The sequence below is a fragment of the Castor canadensis genome, chromosome 7 (genome assembly GCF_047511655.1).
Source record: "Castor canadensis chromosome 7, mCasCan1.hap1v2, whole genome shotgun sequence".
Taxonomy (NCBI): domain Eukaryota; kingdom Metazoa; phylum Chordata; class Mammalia; order Rodentia; family Castoridae; genus Castor; species Castor canadensis.
The window spans coordinates 157,596,926-157,614,411 of NC_133392.1; the positions used below are offsets into that span (position 1 = coordinate 157,596,926).

General features: G+C 44.7%; 1 protein-coding gene across 3 annotated transcripts; it reads left to right on the forward strand.

Annotated features, from left to right (window-relative positions):
* The first annotated feature begins 1,251 nt into the window (after positions 1-1,251).
* On the forward strand, positions 1,252-15,370 carry Tnfrsf9 (TNF receptor superfamily member 9). 3 transcript variants are annotated; one of them, XM_074081442.1, is made up of 8 exons: positions 1,268-1,426; positions 2,073-2,180; positions 2,900-3,007; positions 3,802-3,939; positions 4,367-4,433; positions 6,170-6,258; positions 6,880-7,014; positions 14,001-15,370. In XM_074081442.1, the coding sequence occupies exons 1-8, from the start codon at positions 1,408-1,410 to the stop codon at positions 14,087-14,089; spliced, it is 753 nt and encodes a 250-aa protein (XP_073937543.1). In that variant the 5' UTR covers positions 1,268-1,407; the 3' UTR covers positions 14,090-15,370. The 3 variants fall into 3 exon arrangements, with proteins under 3 accessions (XP_073937544.1, XP_073937545.1, XP_073937543.1); XM_074081443.1 differs by lacking the exon at positions 2,073-2,180 and having other exon boundaries at positions 1,252-1,426; XM_074081444.1 differs by lacking the exon at positions 6,880-7,014 and having other exon boundaries at positions 1,261-1,426.
* The last annotated feature ends 2,116 nt before the right edge of the window (positions 15,371-17,486 follow it).

Genomic DNA, 17,486 nt, shown 5'->3' on the forward strand with positions numbered 1-17,486 from the left:
TGGGGCTTGCACAGCACAGTGAATATACTAACCCCCTCACTGAACCGTGTATACTTTATAATGGTAAACTTTATGTTATGTGAGCTCTTATCTTAATTTTTAAACAAGGCACTCATTGGGTGGACTAAAGAGGTCCTTTAGTGCTGGTTTTATTTGTGGGTAGTAGGGAGCCACCGAAAGTTCCTAAGAGGAACAGGGATCTGATTGGAGACGAGTAACTGTGTGAAGCACGTGGGAAGTATTTAATAAAAATCTACTCCCTTCTCCCTTCCCTTCATCCCCCAACTCAAGGCCTCCTGCGGAAAAATACTTTTCTGCCTGAATCCTAAAGGAAAACTAATCTATGACACAGCCCTCCTCCCCTCCTCCCCTCCTTCCCTCCTCCCCTCCTCCCCTCCTCCCCTCGTCCTGCCCCTTCCCCAGCTCTGGCCGCCATTCTCCTGCTCATCTTCCTAAGGGTCTCTGGCCACTCAGTGCTGGTCAAGTTCATCTTACTGTCTCCAGAGCGACCCTTCCCCTCCTCCTCCTCATCCTACTGTCCTCCTCTTTCTTCCTCCTACTCCTCCTCCTTCCTGTCCATTTCTTCCTTCTCTTATTTTCTTCCTTTCTTAAAAATAAATAAATAAATAAAGCCGTGGTTTTCTAGAAGTTGCTTGTGGATCTCCACTTTGCCTGAAAAGTCACTATTGCCCATGACAACTGCAATTCCTTTGTCTCCATGTTTCCACTTCTTCCTTCTTCCCCAACCTCACTCACACAGAAGACACACAAAAGGCAGCCCGGCTGTTCTGGGCTCCATCCTGGCTCCCTGTCCTGCTGATCAGCTGTCTCATTTGCATAGTGTCACCACAGTAACAACAGCAAAAAGACTCAGCCCTGGGGTCCCTAGGAGGATCAAGGATCATGCCTGCTATTGGTGCCCGGTGCATCTGCTATGCTTGATAACAAGTCAGTAATAATGGTAATAATAATAATTGTAACAGTGTCTTTGTCCTTCTTGTGGACTTAGGGGATACTGTGTGGCACAAACAGATCATTATTTAGAAGGAGGTTTCTTTCCTCAAATCTCAAATGCTTTAAGGACCCACTGAAAGCTTTGACATGGAGAACCATGTTAAATCAACCAAATCCTTTTTCCTGAATCCTCTGGGAAACGTAGCTGCTTCCAAGAAACTAAAGTGCCATAATGAAGAGGGGACTGGGCCTCTGGGGATTTTGAGGTCACCCAGTAAGTGAACTACCTTACACAGCTGTGGTGGGGATTTCCCAGGAGGCCCCGCCTGGTTGAGTCACGGTGCATGTGTTTGATCTGTGGCCTCTGAGCAGAGCTGGCAAATGTCTCTGGGCCACTGAGGAGGGAACTTGCTTAGCTGTCCCAAGAGCTGGAGGTTTGTCTACTTGGAGCCGATGGGGGACCTGAGAGAGGGTAAGGGTATGCTTTGTTCTCATGGCATATTCTAGACGTTCTTTAATTCTAATTGCTAATGTCTTCTAGCCAACAACTCACTACAGAATGACCAAGAATGATGAAATGTTTTTTACTCCCTGGTTTTGTTACTTTACAAGCTCAGATCTCAAAATAGGCAAGTCCACATCTATTCTATTTAAGAATTGAGCAGAGAGGACTCTCCAAATGCTAGCAATTAGATGTTCAACCAAAGACGGGACAATAGTGACATCCTTTCACTAAACCAGCCTGCTGGACGCCAGAAAGTCCCCAGAAGTTCTTGCTGCTGTTATTTCTGCATTTGTACAGAGCATGTTGGCAATTTCACTCTTGGCCTTTGGCGAACACACACAAAACTGTGCCTTTAAAAGTGCTTGTCTTGCTGTAGAAGTTTCTATGAATTTGCTACTTTTCCATAAAATTCCACTATTATTTTTCCTTAAAACCCCTGAGTTATGGTCCTTTGGAATTGTTTAAAGTAATGGTTGGAATGTAGAGCATTCTGGAAGGAGGAACACAGCCATCCTGGGAAATGTTGACATTTTGCAGAGTGACATTTGTGAGATCAGCTCGTTTGATTAGGATTCTTTTGGACTCTCCTTTTCTAATACCGTATCTATGCAAGGTTTCATCATGGGAAGAGGCTATTACAGTGTTGTAACAGCTGTACTGCTGGTCATGAATCTTGAGAGGACCGGTTCCATGAGGGCATCCTGTGGCCACTGTGAGGCTGGTGAGTAGCAAATTAAGACAGACATGATCTGTCCTGTTGAGGTTGGGACTCAGCTAGCCTAGTGGTCAGGGCTGGCTCCCTGATGATGACTTTGGATTCATTCACTTGCAAATGTTTATGAGATGCTACAAACTAGCTGTGTGAACACAGCCAGCCATTAACCTCCGGTCCTAACTTTTTTCATCTGGGGAAAATAAGAGAGGCCGTCTTGGTGGGAAGGGTCTCATGACAGGCTTGGAATAGTACATGGCACATGGAAAGACCTCAGTAAATGTCAATTTTGTGTGTGAGGCCCTGGGCTCAGCCTGGGGCACAGTAGGGAGTAAGCAGGTGGCAGCTGGCTTGACAGAGACACAGAGGGAAAGTCAGTTGCATTCCACTTTTCATATGCCAGTGAAGGACGTCTGGTCTACTAGCTCAGTTCTATTGATCTGAATCAACCAGGAGAAATCACTGTCTTATTGGGTAGATAAAGATTTTTCCTTCTCTAGATTTCTTTGTTACAGTATTGGTATTTTGGCGTTTCTACTTCTTGGATTATGCTGAAGGTCATCTTACAAATGGATAATTTAAAAAAGTAAACCAACAAAATAATGTCTATCACTGTGGCGTCTAGAAAACAAACCATGCTTTTGTGTTCTCATTCTTTTATAAACTTCACAGTTCTTCTTATAATGATTGTGTTTGTTGAACGCATACACCTGCCTTCTGCCTCTCAGGTACTTTCTGTGGGACAGACAAGAGCCATCTCTGCAGCCCCTGTCCTCCAAGCAGCTACTCCAGCTCAGGCGGACAAAGGGCCTGCAACATATGCACAAGATGCGAAGGTATGAGTGGAGACTGTCCCTTTATCCGAAGCTGTTACTCCCCATTAGCTAACTGATCTCTATTGACTATCTTTGGACCAAAGACACTGATTCCTCTGTCAACCGGTAGGTCTAGGGACGTTATTTTATGTACTAGCAATTATTTTTTGTTGTTGCTGAGCTTTTTAAATTTTAGAGGAAATGCCTCTAAGAGAAAAGTTTTTTCATTAGCAGAGTGTAAAAATGTCCTTATGGAGATTTAAAAAGTAAACATTACAAGACAAGTATAGTGGTACACACCTGTAATCTAATCCCAGCACCTGGGAACCTGAGGCAGGAAGATCTTGACTTCAAGGCCAGTCTGGGCTACATAGCAAGATACATACAGTCTCAAAAAAAAAAGTAAACATTACACACTAAAGTTACCAAGAACGTTATAGAGGTAGAATTGGGAGGACCAAGGTTTGAGGCTAGACAAAGCAAAAAGTTCTTAAGACCCCCGTCTCAACCAATCTCTGGGTGTGGTGGCATGAGCCTGTCATCCCTGCTATGTGGGGATCACATCCAGTTTGGCCTGAACATAAAGCAAGGCTCTGTCTCAAAGATAACCGGTGCAAAAAGGGCTGAGGGAGTGGTTCAAGCAGTAGAGCGCCTGCCTAGCAAGTGCAAGGCCCTGAGTTCAAATCTCAGTACCAAGAGAAAAAAAAAGAAGAAGAAAGACCATCATAAGTAGAGTGGGCACGATTTTTACCACAAGAGCATGTTTGCTTCCTGGGTGTGGAGGTCAAGTGTAACATAACACTGGGGCTTTGCAGGTCATTTCAGGATCAAGAAGGCCTGCTCCCCAACCCATGATGCAGAGTGTGAGTGCATATCAGGGTTCCACTGCCTGGGGTCAGAATGCACCAAGTGCGAACCGGACTGTAAGCAAGGTCAAGAATTAACCAAAGACGGTAGGTTTGCTGTTCCTCCATCCAGCCTGGGTTTGTGATGTAGATATGTCCAAGAAAGCACAGGACCTTCGAAGAACAAGCAGTGAACCGACCGGCCAAGTTTGCAATACTGTTAGCATGTTTTAACTAATAATATATCTTAATTAATGAATTAAATCAATTAATGAATTAAATTAATTATTTCCATCAGTGGAAATAATGTGAAATCAGGACATTGGTTAACCACCAGAACCATGCCTTTTCACACATTTTAGACATCTACAGCTCTCTAGGTGCCATCGGCGTGAAGCCAGCAACCTTAGGGTTTCCTTGCAAGAATAGTTAAGCGACTTGCACAGATTATATTAAGCTAATGAATGCTAGGCTCAGAACAGGGAATGTTATGACAGGATGAAATGTCTCCTTTCATTGTCGCTTTAACTTCAAGGTTGTAAAGACTGTGGCCCTGGGATGTTTAATGACCAGGAAGGTGGCACCTGTCGACACTGGACAAAGTATGTATAATTTCATTTTGCTTTTCTGAAATGGAGAATCTGCAGGAAACTGTTTGAAGTGACTGAGGTGTTTTGACCCGGTACTGAGTCTAGACCATAGTGACAGACTTACAGGCAGCATGGGAACGCTGTGAGGTCACAGCGACTTCATATGAAAAGTGGGCATTTTCTCCAGAAATCCTGCCTGGGACCTGGAGCCCAGGTTACCCCAGGAACTTTGTCACCGTCCTCCTCAGCTTGTCTGCTCTCTGCTTCTTTTGAATTCCCCCGTGGACTGGCCGTCTCAAGTATCCAGTGCCCGAACTGAGAGTGAGAGAGGACAGACAATTCTCCTTTCCTCAGAATGTCAGGGGCACTGGTGTGCGTGGGCCACCTGGGAGGGGTGACGTCAAACAGCATAGGGCAAAAGGTGACTGTGGCTTGTGAGATCAGAACCAGGGTTATTCAGACAGTGCTCTGTGGACAGGCACTGGTCCACATGGGGCTTGGAGTCCAGATAACACGGGCCAGGCAGGGGAGCCTGCACTTAAGAGATGCCAGCAGAGTAATGAGGTCTGTCAACTCTGAGAATGACAATCTGAAAATCTGGCCTCACATTTTGTACATCTTTGTCCTTTTTCCATTTGCCTTTTGTCAGTACTAGATTTTTGTTGTGTGTTTTGGTTTGGTTTTTTTTTTTTTTGGTGGTACTGGGATTTGAACTCAGAGCCTCATGTTTGCGAGACAAACACTCTACCTGTTGAGTCATGCCCCAGTCTTAGAATGTCCCTTTTTTATTTTTTAATTTTTTTGTCAGCTTTTGCACTGGTTATTTTTGAAATATGGTCTCCCTTGGTGCCTGGGCTGGCCTGGACCACGACCCTCCTATTGGGATGACAGATGTGTGCCACTGTGCCCAGTCATTACTTGAGATGAGGTCTTGACAACTTTTTGCCTGGGCTGGCCTGGAACCTGATCCTCCTGATCTCCGCCTCCTGAGTAGCTAGGATTACAGGTGTGAGCCACTGCACCCAGCTCTAGAATGTCTTTTTTTAAAAGGTCTTTCAACACAAATTGATCAGAGTGTTCCAGTGAGTCTGCACAGAAAAGTGGTGTGAAGAGGGCTCTGGAGAAAGGCAAACAGCATGCCAGCAACAGCGATGATGGTGGCGGGGTTACAGTGGTGACCATAGCCACCATTTTTTGAGTGCACTAGGCATGCAGAATTGTGTCACAGAGGCTCCTTCATTTGCTTTCCCCCACAGTGCTGGAGCATAGGGGCTAATTCCCATTTGAGAACCCTGAGGTTTGGACAGCTGCCATAGCCTGGCACGGGTCACTCTGTGACATGGCAGACCCAGGGCTCCTCCTGCTTTGTCTGGCAGCAGTGCTGGAGCCCCACCCCCATCTTATCCTTACCCATGCCAGAGATGATCAATGTGAGGAAGAAGGTGGAGATGGCGAGGGACCACCCAGGCAATGCACACTGGGCCTCTGGGGCATGGAACAAGACCAGCCTGCGTGCCCCAGCCTGGGGAGAAAGAAGAGCTCAGCTTGGGAAGTGGGTGCAGCCTCACACGGTGAAAGCTGAAGGAAGCCAGTCAATGGGAGCTTCTCCACTGTCTCTGCCGCTGCCTGTGGATCCACCTATCTGTCACTAGGCTGTTTCATTGGGTGGCAGATGTCAAAGTTTGTCTTTGGGATCCTCTGTACCTGAATTAATTACTTGAACTTTTCTTTTCTTTGAACTGTCGAAGCTGTTCTTGGGATGGAAAGTCTGTACTTAGGAATGGGACAAAGGAGAATGATGTGCTCTGTGGACCACATTTGGCCTCCTTCTCTCCAGGTACCTCCCCTACTCCCATGCCTGCCCCTGAGAGAGAGCCAAGTAATTGGTTTATTGCTGTTAAATCAAGTGAAGCCTGGGTATGGTGGTTCTTGCCTATAATCCCAGCTCTCAGGAAGTGAAGGTGGGATGATCTCCAGTTTAAGGTCAGCCTGGGCTATATGGTGAGATCCTGCCTCAGTGAGAAAAAAAGAAAGAAAGAAAGAAGGGAGGGAGGAGGGGAGGAAAGGAAGGAAGGAAGGAAGGAAGGAAGGAAGGAAGGAAGGAAGGAAAGAATGAAGGAAGGAAGAAAGGCAAGGTGTCCAGCCTTTGTGATCTAGTCTGAGATGAGCACTAGTGAGCACTGTGTGATGAGAGTCACCCCAAACAAGTTCTGTGCTTTGATGAACGCCAAAAAGTGGATGATGAGGCCCATATTTTCTTTACACTGGAAAGGCCATGCTGCTAGGTCTAAGAAAATTGGATTTTGGTTTTTGGCAGTACTGGGGTTTGAACTCGGGGCCTCACACTTGCTAGGCAGGTGCTCTAAGAGGCTCCCCAGGCATGGCTTTCGGGGCTTGGAAGTTTGCAGTGTAAACATAAAAACATTCCTGCCACTGTCTCCTCTGCTCTTTGGTACAGGACACTCTCCGCAGATCCTCACCTTCTTTGTGGCACTGATGTCAGCAGCAGTGTTGTTCCTGCTCTTCTTCCTTGTACTCTGGCTCTCTGTGGTCAAATGGAGCAGAAAGAAGTTCCTGTACATATTCAAGCAGCGTAAGGCCAGCATAACAGTATTAGCTATGAGCTTTTGCAGGACAAGGTGTTCTACGGTAGAAGGAAAAAGAGGGAAATTATGGAAACAAGGTCAGGCCAAGTATGGTGGTACGTGCCTGTAATCCCAACATGGGGGAGGCAGAGGCGATCATGACTTTGTGGGGGAGGGGCTGTTGGCATCAGGTGAGTGGAGGCCGGGGATGCTGCTAGACTCCTGCAATGCACAAGGTGGTCCCCAGTCCAGAATGATGCAGCCCAAGTGTCGCCAGTGCTGTGGTGGAGAAAGCCGGACCATGACAAAACACGTCCCAGAACTCTAGAAAAATGGCAGTTTAAGTGTGTAGCAGCCTTGGATGAGTGTGAGTGTGAGTGTGTGTGTGTGTGAGTGTGTGTGTGTGCGCGCGTGTGTGAGTGTGAGTGTGGGTGTGTGAGGGTGCGTGAGTGTGAGTGTGTGTGAATGTGAGTGTGTGAGGGTGTGTGTGAGTGTGAGTGTGTGAGTGTGTGAGGGTGTGTGTGGGTGTGTGAGGGTGTGAGTGTGTGTGAATGTGAGTGTGTGAGTGTGTGTGTGAGTGTGAGTGTGGGTGTGTGAGGGTGTGAGTGTGCGTGAGTGTGAGTGTGTGTGAATGTGAGTGTGTGAGTGTGTGAGGGTGTGTGTGGGTGTGTGTGAGTGTGAGTGTGTGTGAGGGTGTGTGTGTGAGGGTGTAAATGAGTGAGTATGAGTGTGTGCATGCATTCAGAAAGCAAGTGAGTTCTGTGTGTGAGTGCGTGACGTGAGTGTGTAATGTGTATGTACAAGTGTGTGTACACGCGTGCAACAGCATTGTAAGTGTGTAAGAGTGTGAACAAGTGCATATGAGCATGTGCGTTGGTGTGTGAGTGTGAGTGTGTGGTCTGAGTGTGAGTGCGTGACACAAGTGTACACATGTGTGTGTGTGCATGTGTGTGTCGGCTGTGTACACAGGACCCTGGCAGAGAGGAATGAGCATGGCTCTGGCTCATGCAGTGTGCTCCTCTGGCTGGTGGTGGCCTCAGCTTGGGTTAGAGCTGCACCAGAGGAAGGTGTGGAGGGCCGGGAGGAGGCCGAAGTGCTCTTAACCACACAGGTGTTCAAAACCAATCTAGATGCGGTGACAAGTTTCAATGACAGATTTCATCCATTAACTCATGAAACAACCCTTTCTCTAATCCTGGCATAGAACCTGCCAAGTAAAAGCTGTTGGCATTTATATTCAGTTTACAGTTTATAGATGAGGCGACCCGAGTGGCCTCCATGGAGGACAGGATGAGAGACAGCAGCCTAGACTTGGCAAGAGGGCAAAACCGTGACCCCAAATGCCAGGAGGCAGGAGAGTGTCTGTGTGGAAGTTGTTAAAATACTTGAGTATGCATATCAGCAAAGTGGATGTAAAGCGAGGCCACACTGACTTGTTGAAAGATGCCTTTAAAAATCACATAAAGCCTTTTTACATTGTGAGATATGCAGGGGGCTGTATAGAAAGTTGACCAGTCGTACACTAAACCAGTCGTACCCAGGTCAGGAGATGGGACGAAATTAGCTTCAGGAAACCCGACCTGACCCCCTCTGGGTCCCGGCCTCCCTCCCACGAACCACATCAGGATTTTCACATCTGTTCTTCCTCGTCCTTCTGTAGTTTTGCTATGTAACCAGTTTCATCTGGCTGCCTGTGAACTTGATCCAAGTCATCACACCATGGCGTTGGGCCTGAGATTCACTCACATGTTCACTTCCTCTTTGGATTTGTCCACTCTTCCCTTAAGGGACGGTGTCAGTTTGTCCATTCTGACGTTGATGGACACTGGGGTTGTCTCTGGTTTGGGGCTATTGCTGTTAATAGCTGGAGGTTGTGTTGACCGAGTTCAGTACCATAAACATGTGTGTCTGTTTTGTGGATTTTTAACCTAGGAATGAAATTGCTGGGACATGAGAACAGGAGTCTTACCCCAGAATAGACAGACCAAAGCATCTTCCAAAATGGTGGGACCCCAGCTACCCCCACCTCCCAGCAGCATAGGCACTTTCCTTCCACTCCACATCCCTGCCAACACTGGGTATCATCAGACTCTTATCTGGTGGTGGAGAATAATATCTTGTTGTGGTTTTAATTTGCATCTCCTTGATTACTACTGAGATTACCTTTTCGTGTTCGGTCAGCCATTTGGACTTCCTCTTGTGAGTCTTGGGCACTATCCCATAGGCCACCTGCCCTCTTCGGACCATTTTAGAGAATGCTTTAGTCTGTGTGAACATGTGGCAGGTGTTTTTCCTTCTCTGTGCTCTGCTCTTCATTCTTCTTCTCAGGAAGCCTCTGAGCTGCCACCTAGGTCTGACTTACCTATCCCCTGTCCAGGATGACAACCTCTCTCCTCCTCCTCTTCCTCCTCCTCTTCCTCCTCCTCTTCCTCCTTCTCCTCCTTCTTCCTTTTCCTCCTCCCCATCATGTCTCCCCCCTCCCTCACCTATCTGGCAGTACTGGGGTTTGAACTCAGGGCCTCGCACTTGCTAGGCAGGTGCTCTACCACTCAAGCCACCCTCAGCATTTTCACTTCAGTAATCTTTCAGAGAGGGTCTCACGCTTTTTGCCTGGGTTGACCTTAGACTTAGTCCTCCTAGCTATGTCTCCCAAATAGCTGGAATTACAGGCAACTTGACCGCAAGGTTCTTCATAAGATGCTTTTCTAAAGTATTGATGAGTAATGAAACTGTAATACATTTTTTCAAAAGTTTAGGCTGTTTAAAAAAAACCCTTTCATTTTAAATAATTATAAATTCACAGAAAGTTGCAAACACAGAACAGAATAGTATAATGTGCGTTCGTGGGGTCCCGTCTGCTGGCCAATGTCAAGTCCAGGACATTGGCGCGTGGCGGGGGCTGCTGTGTGTCATGTCACGCGTGGATTCATGCAGCCACCAGCAGAGTGAAAACACAGAACTGCCGGCCACCACAAGGCTGCTGCTCTGTGCCTTTCCAGCCTTGTCCACCTGCTCCCCTCCATCCCTAACTCCTGGCAACCCTGATGGCTTTTCCATGCGGTGATTTTGTTACTTCAGGGATGTTCTGTGAGTGGAGTCACACCATGGGGCCTCTTGAGACAGGCTTCTCCACCCAGCATAATGCCCTTGAGACCCGTCCAGGCTGGGGGCTGCGTCCCAGCAGCGCAGGTGTATGTGCTGGGGGTTTCCACAGCACCCTGTACCCCACTTGGTCTCACTGTGGCCCATTCAGCAGCATCTGGTAGTTTCTGGCTTCGACTCCTACATAGAAAGCTGCTGCGGATCGTTATGGTCAGTTTTGATGTGCGTGTCCTTCCTATCTGCAAGTGCAGGGTCAAATTCGCAGTGTTTGTTTTTAAGAAACTGTCAAACTATTTACCAGAGGGAAGCTTTCCATTTCACATCTTCACGAGCAATTTATGAGAAATCCGTGTCATCCACCTCACTGCCAGCATTTGTATTGCAATATTTTTTAGCTGTTTTATTTATTCACTTATTTTTGCAGATGCTAGAGGTGAAACCTGGGGTGTTTCACATGCTAGGCAAGCATTCTACCCAGCTAAAATGAAAGTGCTCTTTTTTTGGTACTGGGATTTGAGCTCAGGGCCTTGTGCTTTCTAGGCAAGCCCTCTATCACTTGAGCCAAGCTGCTGGCTTGGCATATATATAAATAAATATATTTATTATATTTATATTTATATTTTTTGGGTCATTTCTCCCCCCTTTCCTCACCCCTTCCCTTACCCTCGTCCCCTCCCTCTCCTCCCTACCCCCTCAATACCCAGCAGAAACTATTTTGCCCTTATCTCTAATTTTGTTGAAGGGAGAGTATAAGCAATAATAGGAAGGAACAAGGGTTTTTGCTGGTTGAGGTAAGGATAGCAATACAGGGAGTTGACTCACATTAATTTCCTGTACATGTGTGTTACCTTCTAGGTTAATTCTTTTTGATCTAATCTTTTCTCTAGTTCCTGTTCCCCTTTTCCTATTGGCCTCGGTTGCTTTTAAGGTATCTGCTTTAGTTTCTCTGCGTTGAGGGCAACAAATGCTAGCTAATTTTTTAGGTGTCTTACCTATCCTCACCCCTCCCTTGTGTGCTCTCGCTTTTATCATGTGCTCATAGTCCAATCCCCTTGCTGTGTTTGCCCTTGATCTAATGTCCACATATGAGGGAGAACATACGATTTTTGGTCTTTTGGGCCAGGCTAACCTCACTCAGAATGATGTTCTCCAATTCCATCCATTTACCAGCGAATGATAACATTTCATTCTTCTTCATGGCTGCATAAAATTCCATTGTTTATAGATACCACATTTTCTTTTTTTTTCCCCCTTTTTCTTTTATTATTCATATGTGCATACAAGGCTTGGTTCATTTCTCCCCCCTGCCCCCACCCCCTCCCTTATCACCCACTCCACCCCCTCCTTCTCCCCCCCCAATACTCAGCAGAAACTATTTTGCCCTTATCTCTAATTTTGTTGTAGAGAGAGTATAAGCAATAATAGGAAGGAACAAGGGTTTTTGCTGGTTGAGATAAGGATAGCTATACAGGGCATTGACTCACATTGATTTCCTGTGCGTGGGTGTTACCTTCTAGGTTAATTCTTTTTGATCTCACCTTTTCTCTAGTACCTGTTCCCCTTTTCCTATTGGCCTCAGTTGCTTTTAAGGTATCTGCTTTAGTTTCTCTGTGTTGAGGGCAACAAATGCTAGCTAATTTTTTAGGTGTCTTACCTATCCTCACCCCTCCCTTATGTGCTCTCGCTTTTTTCATGTGCTCAAAGTCCAATCCCCTTGCTGTGTTTGCCCTTGATCTAATGTCCACATATGAGGGAGAACATACGATTTTTGGTCTTTTGGGCCAGGCTAACCTCACTCAGAATGATGTTCTCCAATTCCATCCATTTACCAGCGAATGATAACATTTCGTTCTTCTTCATGGCTGCATAGAATTCCATTGCGTATAGATACCACATTTTCTTAATCCATTCGTCAGTGGTGGGGCATCTTGGCTGTTTCCATAACTTGGCTATTGGGAATAGTGCTGCAATAAGCATGGATGTGCAGGTGCCTCTGGAGTTAACAGTCTTTTGGGTATATCCCCAAGAGTGGTATTGCTGGATCAAATGGTAGATCGATGTGTAGATTTTTAAGTAGCCTCCAAATTTTTTCCAGAATGGTTGTACTAGTTTGCATTCCCACCAACAGTGTAAGAGGGTTCCTTTTTCCCCGCATCCTCGCCAACACCTGTTTTTGGTGGTGTTGCTGATGATGGCTATTCTAACAGGGGTGAGGTGGAATCTTAGTGTGGTTTTAATTTGCATTTCCTTTATTGCTAGAGATGGTGAGCATTTTTTCATGTGTTTTTTGGCCATTTGAATTTCTTCTTTTGAGAAAGTTCTGTTTAGTTCCCTTGCCCATTTCTTTATTGGTTCATTAGTTTTGGGAGAATTTAGTTTTTTAAGTTCCCTGTATATTCTGGTTATCAATCCTTTGTCTGATGTGTAGCTGGCAAATATTTTCTCCCACTCTGTGGGTGTTCTCTTCAGTTTAGAGACCATTTCTTTTGATGAACAGAAGGTTTTTAGTTTTATGAGGTCCCATTTATCTATGCTATCTCTTAGTTGCTGTGCTGCTGGGGTTCCATTGAGAAAGTTCTTACCTATACCTACTAACTCCAGAGTAGTTCCTACTCTTCCTGTATCAACTTTAGATTTTGGGGTCTGATATTAAGATCCTTGATCCATTTTGAGTTAATCTTGGTATAGGGTGATATACATGGATCTAGTTTCAGTTTTTTGCAGACTGCTAACCAGTTTTCCCAGCAGTTTTTGTTGAAGAGGCTGCTTTTTCTCCATTGTATATTTTTAGCTCCTTTGTCAAAGACAAGTTGGTTATAGTTGTGTGGCTTCATTTCTGGGTCCTCTATTCTGTTCCACTGGTCTTCATGTCTGTTTTTTGTGCCAGTACCATGCTGTTTTTATCGTTATTGCTTTGTAATATAGTTTGAAGTCAGGTATTGTGATACCTCCTGCATTATTCTTTTGACTGAATATTGCCTTGGCTATTCGTGGCTTCCTGTGTTTCCATATAAATTTCACGGTAGATTTTTCGGTCTCTTTAATGAATGTCATTGGAATTTTGATGGGAATTGCATTAAACATGTAGATTACTTTTGGGAGTATAGACATTTTTACTATGTTGATTCTACCAATCCATGAGCATGGGAGATCTCTCCACTTTCTGTAGTCTTCCTCAATCTCTTTCTTCAGAAGTGTATAGTTTTCCTTGTAGAGGTCGTTCACATCTTTTGTTAGGTTTACACCTAGGTATTTGATTTTTTTTGAGGCTATTGTAAATGGAATTGTTTTCATACATTCTTTTTCAGTTTGCTCATTGTTAGTGTATAGAAACGCTAATGATTTTTCTATGTTGATTTTATATCCTGCTACCTTGCTATAGCTATTGATGATGTCTAGAAGCTTCTGAGTAGAGTTTTTTGGGTCTTAAGGTATAGGATCATGTCGTCTGCAAATAGGGATATTTTGACAGAGAGAAAAGTTTTTAAAGACCAATAAAAGCTGGGCACAAGTGGTTCATGCCTGTAATCCTAGCTACTTGGGAAGCTGAGATTGGGAGGATCACAGTTCAAGGCCAGCCCAGGAAAAGAGTTCAAGAGACCCCCCCCATCTCCAAAATAACCAGAGAAAAATGGACTGGAGGTGTGGCTCAAGTGGTAGAGCACCTGTTGCTTTTGCAGTTGCATGGCTCTGAGTTCAAAGCCCAGTCCACCAAAAAAAAAAAAGTCCAATAAAAGCTTTGGTGAAAGTTAATAATCCTTAGAAAACACATGCTAGTACCACCTTGTGGGTAAGAGTTGAGAATGTTTGCTGCTCAAAGAATGTCTGCATCTGTGACTAAGAAAACAACGGTTGTGTGATTTGTATAAGTAAGTTTTAAATTGATTTCTAGCATTTATGACACCAGTGCAAATTGCCCAAGAGGAAGATGACTGTAGCTGCCGATTTCCTGAAGAAGAAGAAGGAGGATGTGAGCTGTGAAATGGAATCTGGAGACCTCAAGGCTGCCCCAAAATGAATCAAAGAAGCAACACGAGTGATGTTGCTGTCTTGTCCTTCTGAGGTCAAAAACACTGCCATAGATAACATCAAGGATTACGACCAACAAGCTTTTTCCCTGCAAATGAGTTGGCCTTTAAAAATGTACCACTTTTTATAGAAGCGTGGGACAGAGTGGGTGATGAAAGGAATTTTCTAGATACTACTTAAAGGGCTTGGGCTAGTTTTTTTGAAGCTCAAAGAAAATATTAGTTTCAATGCAATCACACAGGCCAATGGTCCAGCTAAAATTATCCAAAAGAAATCGATGCCAGTTTTTGTGTGTGTGCAAATATGACATATGACAATAAGCCATAAGCGGCAGTAAATGTCCCAACGCAGCTTCCCACTGGTCTGTCGTTTAACACGACCTCCTCCTCGTCAGGGAGAAGGATGAGAGTCCGCAGCTGGGGAACAAGACATCTTGGACCTTGAGGAAGAGTTATGGAAATACCGCAAGTGTCTGCTTGTCCTGTGGTCCTCTCTGTCCCTACACCTTCTGCCTTGTCCCTCTGAGCCAGGTCACATTCATAAACAGAAGAGTACAATCAGAAAACAGACAGACACCTGTGCCCTCACAGCCCAACCAGGTGCTAAAGCAGGGGTTGCCAAATCCTGTGGCCAAATCTGGCTGCCGCTTGCCTTTGCCTGGCTTATGAGCTGAGAATGGTTTTTGCACTTTAAAATGGCTTTTAAAAATTAAAAGAAGAGACTGGCAGAGTGGCTCAAGTGGTAGAGCACCTGCCTTGCAAGCGTGAGGCCTTGAGTTCAAACTCCCGTACCACCACCACCAACAAAAAATTCAAACCAAAACCAAAAGAATAACATCTCATGGCACATAAAATTAAATGAAACTCAAATGTCACAGTGTGTAGCACACAGCTATCGTCATTTATCTATGCATTAGCTAAGGTACCTTTGCACCACAGAGGCAGAGTTGAGCCCACAAAGCCTAAAATACTTCCTGTGTGACCCTTTACATGGTCAAGATCAAGGTCAGCGCACCTATCAGTGTGCAGCTTCCGTTCCTCATCTTTTATCCACCCCCAGGCAACCTCTGTTAGAAATTGTGAGTCTATATTTTTATTGCTTCAAAAATAATTATGTACCCTAAAACTGTTGTTAGTTTTGCTTGTTTGGGGACTTTATGAAAATGATACTGTACTGTGTGGAGAATTCTGTGACTTGCTTTAATCACTTGCAATTATATTTATATAAGCCTCATTCGTGTTGTTTGCAGGTGGAGTGCATTCATTTTGCAAAGACTGTATGCCCTACTTTGTCGATCCATCCTTTCCCAGGGAACTTTGCATGGTTTCCAGGATTTTCACAGTCACAATGCTGCCATGAGTGTTCTTTTACATGTCTCCTGTGCAGGAGTGTGCAGATAACTTCCTGAAATCTGGAATTTCCGGATCTTAGGGCTCATGGCCACTCAACTTCATGTATCAGTCAGGACATGTTAGGTTATGCAGAGATAACAAGTGACCCCCAGATCTTCATGGAGTGCAGCAGAACAGCAAAGCCACATTTCTTACTGTCATGCCACACCCCCCCGACTGTGGCTGTAGCCCATCTGACTTCATTCTGGGATTCAGGTGGAGGGAGGAGCTTCTAGTTGGGACACTGGCCACCTTTTGGGAAAAGGGATATTTGTCACTTTGGCCCATATTGACTTGTCCTTTTCTTGGGACTAGGATTTGAACTTAAGGCTTCATGCTTGCAAAGCACACACCTCCAGTCTATTTTGCCCTAGTTATTTTGGAGATGGAGTCTTTTGAACTATTTTCCCTGGCTGGGCTTGAACTGACATCCTCCTGATCTCAGTCTCCCAAGTGGCTGGGATTACAGACACGAGCCATCAGCGCCTGCCTCAAATTGTTTGATCAGATGCTAAGCTTAATGGAGAGTCACACAGCTCAAGAAGGTGTCAATAGGGCACAAAATATAACAGGGAGGGGCACAGAAGATTTCTGCAGAGTTGTGGTGCCATGTTGCTTTTTGAAGAGCTGTCAGCCTTCTCAGTGTCATAAAGTGTTCTACTTACTCACCCTTTGGTATTATCAGAGTTCCTTAATTTTGCCAGTGTAAAACGGCATTTCACTGTGGTCTTGGTTTGCATTTCATCACTAGTGAGGACCTTCTTACATTTCTATACCATTTGTGTTTCTTTGCCCATGATTTTTACCCCATCTTTATGCTTTTTTTGGGGGCGGGGGTGGTACTGAGATTTGAACTCAGGACTTTGCACTTGCTAGGCAGGTGCTCTACTGCTTGAGCCACACCTCCCACCCCTTTTGTCCCATTTTTTAAAATTTTGGTTGTTTGTCTTTTTCTTCTCAATTCATAGAAATTACTTATATTTTAGATTATAGTTATTGGTTAGTTATATGTGTTATAAATATATCCTTTGTAATTTTTTTCTCTTCTTAATGGCATCTTTCTTTGTCTTCCTGTTAACAAACAAAGAAAGTTCTTCATTTAATTTGGCAAAACCTAAAATTCTTTTCTTATATGGTTGACATCTTCTGTTGCTTAATTAAAGAAGTCCTTTTCTGTACAATAGCATGGAGATATTCACTCACATTTTATTCCAAAAGTGTTAAGTTTTGTGTTTTATATTTAAGTCTACTTGATTAGGGACTGATTTTTTAGGCTTGTTGGGAGGCAATGATGGAATTTGGTGGATGACTGACTATTGGACCAGCAAGTCCCCACACCACTCATTCAACACTCCATCTTCTCCCTGTGGATTTTGAACACTCCCTCCATCATCCATCAATTGCTAACAGCCACAGGGCTGCTTCTGGGCTCTCTCTTCCATAGATGGTCAATTCACCTATCCTGTGCCAATAGCAAGCTGTCTTTATTACAATAGCTTTGAAATCGCTCTTGATATCTGAGAGGGCATTCATTCCCTTGCCTTCTTTTTCTGCTTTATGAATACCTTGTCTATTCTTGGACCTTCATTCATTTATATAAATTTTAGAATCTGAATTTCAAAAGAATTTTTTATTGGAATTTCCCTTCCTTTCCCTCCCCTCCCCTCTCTTTTCCTTGTCTTTCTCTCTCTCCCTCTCCTTCTCTCTTCTCTGTCTTTTTCCCTCTCCCCTTTTTTTTTCTCTCTCTCTTCTTTGAACCCAGAGTTTCCCATGTGCCAGGCAAGTGCTCCACTGCTGACCCTCACCCCCAATCCGTTATTGAAAGTTCATTAACCTTTAGATCACATTAGGGAGAGCTGGTTTTTTTGTTTTTTTGTTTTTTTACCAAATTGCGGTAATTTACATAAATGCTGAGAATGTAGCTGATGCGCACAAGCGCTGTGCAGGTGTTGGCCTTT